This window comes from Gavialis gangeticus, unplaced genomic scaffold, assembly GCF_001723915.1.
Source record: "Gavialis gangeticus isolate Ggan-Ray unplaced genomic scaffold, GavGan_comp1, whole genome shotgun sequence".
Taxonomy (NCBI): domain Eukaryota; kingdom Metazoa; phylum Chordata; order Crocodylia; family Gavialidae; genus Gavialis; species Gavialis gangeticus.
Window position 1 is genome coordinate 16,148,773 of NW_017729015.1, and position 2,444 is coordinate 16,151,216.

Genomic DNA, 2,444 nt, shown 5'->3' on the forward strand with positions numbered 1-2,444 from the left:
TGAAGCTGGTAATGAACCACGGTGCCTACATCAAGTTGATTACTGGCTTCCTCTTCACCTCTCTGGCCTTCATGGTAAGGGACCCCGGAGAGCAGGAAGGCAGCTGGATGCCCAGGGGCAGCTGGAGCGGGAAGGAAGTGCACGACTTGCACAGGGGGCAGGGGCAGGGTCCTGAATCCCTGCGAACTGCAGCTGGGTTACGAGCTGCTCGATGGGGTTGCCCTCTCCCAGAACGTCTGCCCGGGGCTCTGCAAGCCACGCTCGGGGACTGGGCAAAGCACTTAGCCTTGGCCCCGTGGAACTGGCTTGGGGCCTGCGAGGAATTGGCTCCATGTACAATTTCACATTTTCCTCAGGGATTTGGACTGCGGGACGGGAGGCACGGGTGGGAGCAGAGTTCCCCCTCTTCTCCAGTAACCTGGCAGGTCTCTTTCCTCCCTGCCAGCTGCTGGAAGGGAACTTTGCCCTGTTCTGCACGTACACCCTGGGCTTCCGCAACGACTTCCAGAACATCCTCCTGGCCATCATGGTATGTACTGAATGTGCTCGTACGCTAATCCGCTGCCTCTCCATCTTTGTGTAAGACCTTCAGTGCAGGGTCTGACTATCTTTCATCTCCCCCGTCCTAGGCACTGCTGTAATAAGGTTCATGAGCAATAATAGGTTTATCATAACCCTGTGTCCACCCCCTATAGTTAAGGGGGACAATAGAGAGTAACGAAGTAGTGTCGTGGCCACCAGCAGGGCTTGGGGTTGGAAGGGAGTGTGACTTAGAGGAGTCCGAGGTAAAGTGGAACTCAGATGGAGCAAGAGGGGTGAGGGGATGGGGCTGGAAAACCCCTGGCATGGAAAGGGAGGTGCCTGAGGTTGCCTAAGGAGAGGGGGGAGGGCGTCATGGTACTAAACATGATTCCTGGAGAGGCACAGCCCATTGACGAGAACAGCAAGCCCTTTGTTTGCCCACAAAGCTGTCCAGGAAGGGGGGAGAATAAAAGCCGTGCGGCCTTTTGTCCATGGGTTCGCTTTTTTTTTTTCTTTCTCTTTTCATGATGGGGGGAAAGAAAAGGAGCCATGAGTGTTTATCGCAGGGAGGCATTGAATGGAGGGAACAGAGCAGCTCGTCTGGGAACCCTCTCCGTGCTGATCGATGGGGAAGCGGGGGTGGGGGAGCATTGTGGCATGAAATGCTTTGCCCTGCCAGAAAGGCCGTGAAAGAAAGAAAGGAAGGAAAAATCCTCCCAGGGCTCGAAGGAAATGCGAGGTCTCGAAAGCCATTGAGGCGGGAGACTGATCCTAGGGCCATCTGGAAAACGTGCTTCTCCCCTCGGGTCCCCGGCCCAACAAAGACCTGGTCCACGCAATGCCCCCTCCCACCCAGGGCAGCTGTCATGGGTCTGGCTGCGATGCGCCGGCTCGTGTCTCCTTGGCTGTGGGAAAGCAAGCCCCCTCTTCCAGTAAAGCAGGCTTGTAAAACCTCATCTGCCTTGACCTGGAAGGAATTGTCTTGCCTAGTGTGGCCAGGCTGCTCCAGAAAGGCAGCGAGAGCGAGTTCAGATGGGTTTCAAGCTGGAGAAAAGAGGGTCTTGGGCCTGGGATACCTGGTCCTACGGCAGACCCAGCCAATGTCAGGGCTGAGGTGGAGCTCCGAGCAATCCCTGCCCACCCACGTAACCTGCTGAGGGCTCCTGTGAGCCCATTTTCATACATTGCCCACAGTATGTTGGGCTCACGGGTGCAGCATCAAGGGCAAAGGAGCAGGCTCCCTGGATGCAGATGCTAGGCTAGACCTGGCTAGGCCTCCAGAGCCCTGGGGGTAGCCTGACTCATAGGGGTGGGAGACGTGAAGATGTTTGGAGCTGGCATGGGCGCTCCTGGAACGCTGATTTAAGGAGGGCTCCCGCCCTGGGTCTTTGTCTTTAGACCTTCCCACTGCTCCCCCACCCAAGAATGGGTCTGGGCACATCTGTGCAGCTGCTGGATCCCACGCGGATACCAGCCTGCCTGGTACCACAGCTCCTGAGCACCAAGAAGAGGGAGAGAGAGCAGCCTCTGCCTTGCCAATGGCATGCAGGCTTCCCGGCTGCAGACATGAGGCAGCAGGGGTGGGGCTGAGGGGAGGAGGGCAACCTGGCTTGCAGCCCTGGTGAGTAAGACCAGACGAAAGCGCGTGCGCCCATGGAGGTGGCACTCACCACCTCCCTGAGCCTCTCTGCGCGGGTTTGCCAGGGGGAGGGCTGGGGGGGTGTTGTCTATCCCTCCTGCCAGCAAGGCTGGCACGAGGTGACCAGTCCCTCCCCCAGAATCAGTGCTGCCAGCTCAGGTTATGTAACCATTGGGAGGACTGACCGCCCGGGCGCTGGCTGGCAGGAGCCACGAGAGGCCCTGAGATGCCAAGGCAAATTCCTGCCTGGCGGGGAGGGGAGAGCATGACCCCAAGGGACTGC

At 58.3% G+C, this 2,444-nt stretch overlaps 1 protein-coding gene across 2 annotated transcripts in view; it reads left to right on the forward strand.

The window, feature by feature from the left end:
- MFSD2A (major facilitator superfamily domain containing 2A) overlaps window positions 1-2,444 on the forward strand; it is a 30,174-nt gene that overhangs the window by 16,634 nt on the left and 11,096 nt on the right. The window contains exons 8-9 of one of the 2 annotated variants that reach the window (XM_019512379.1): window positions 30-74; window positions 446-529. In XM_019512379.1, the coding sequence (XP_019367924.1) occupies window positions 30-74; window positions 446-529 (129 nt within the window). Of the gene's footprint in view, window positions 1-8; window positions 75-445; window positions 530-2,444 lie in introns of both variants that reach the window. The other variant, XM_019512376.1, reaches the window with a different exon arrangement.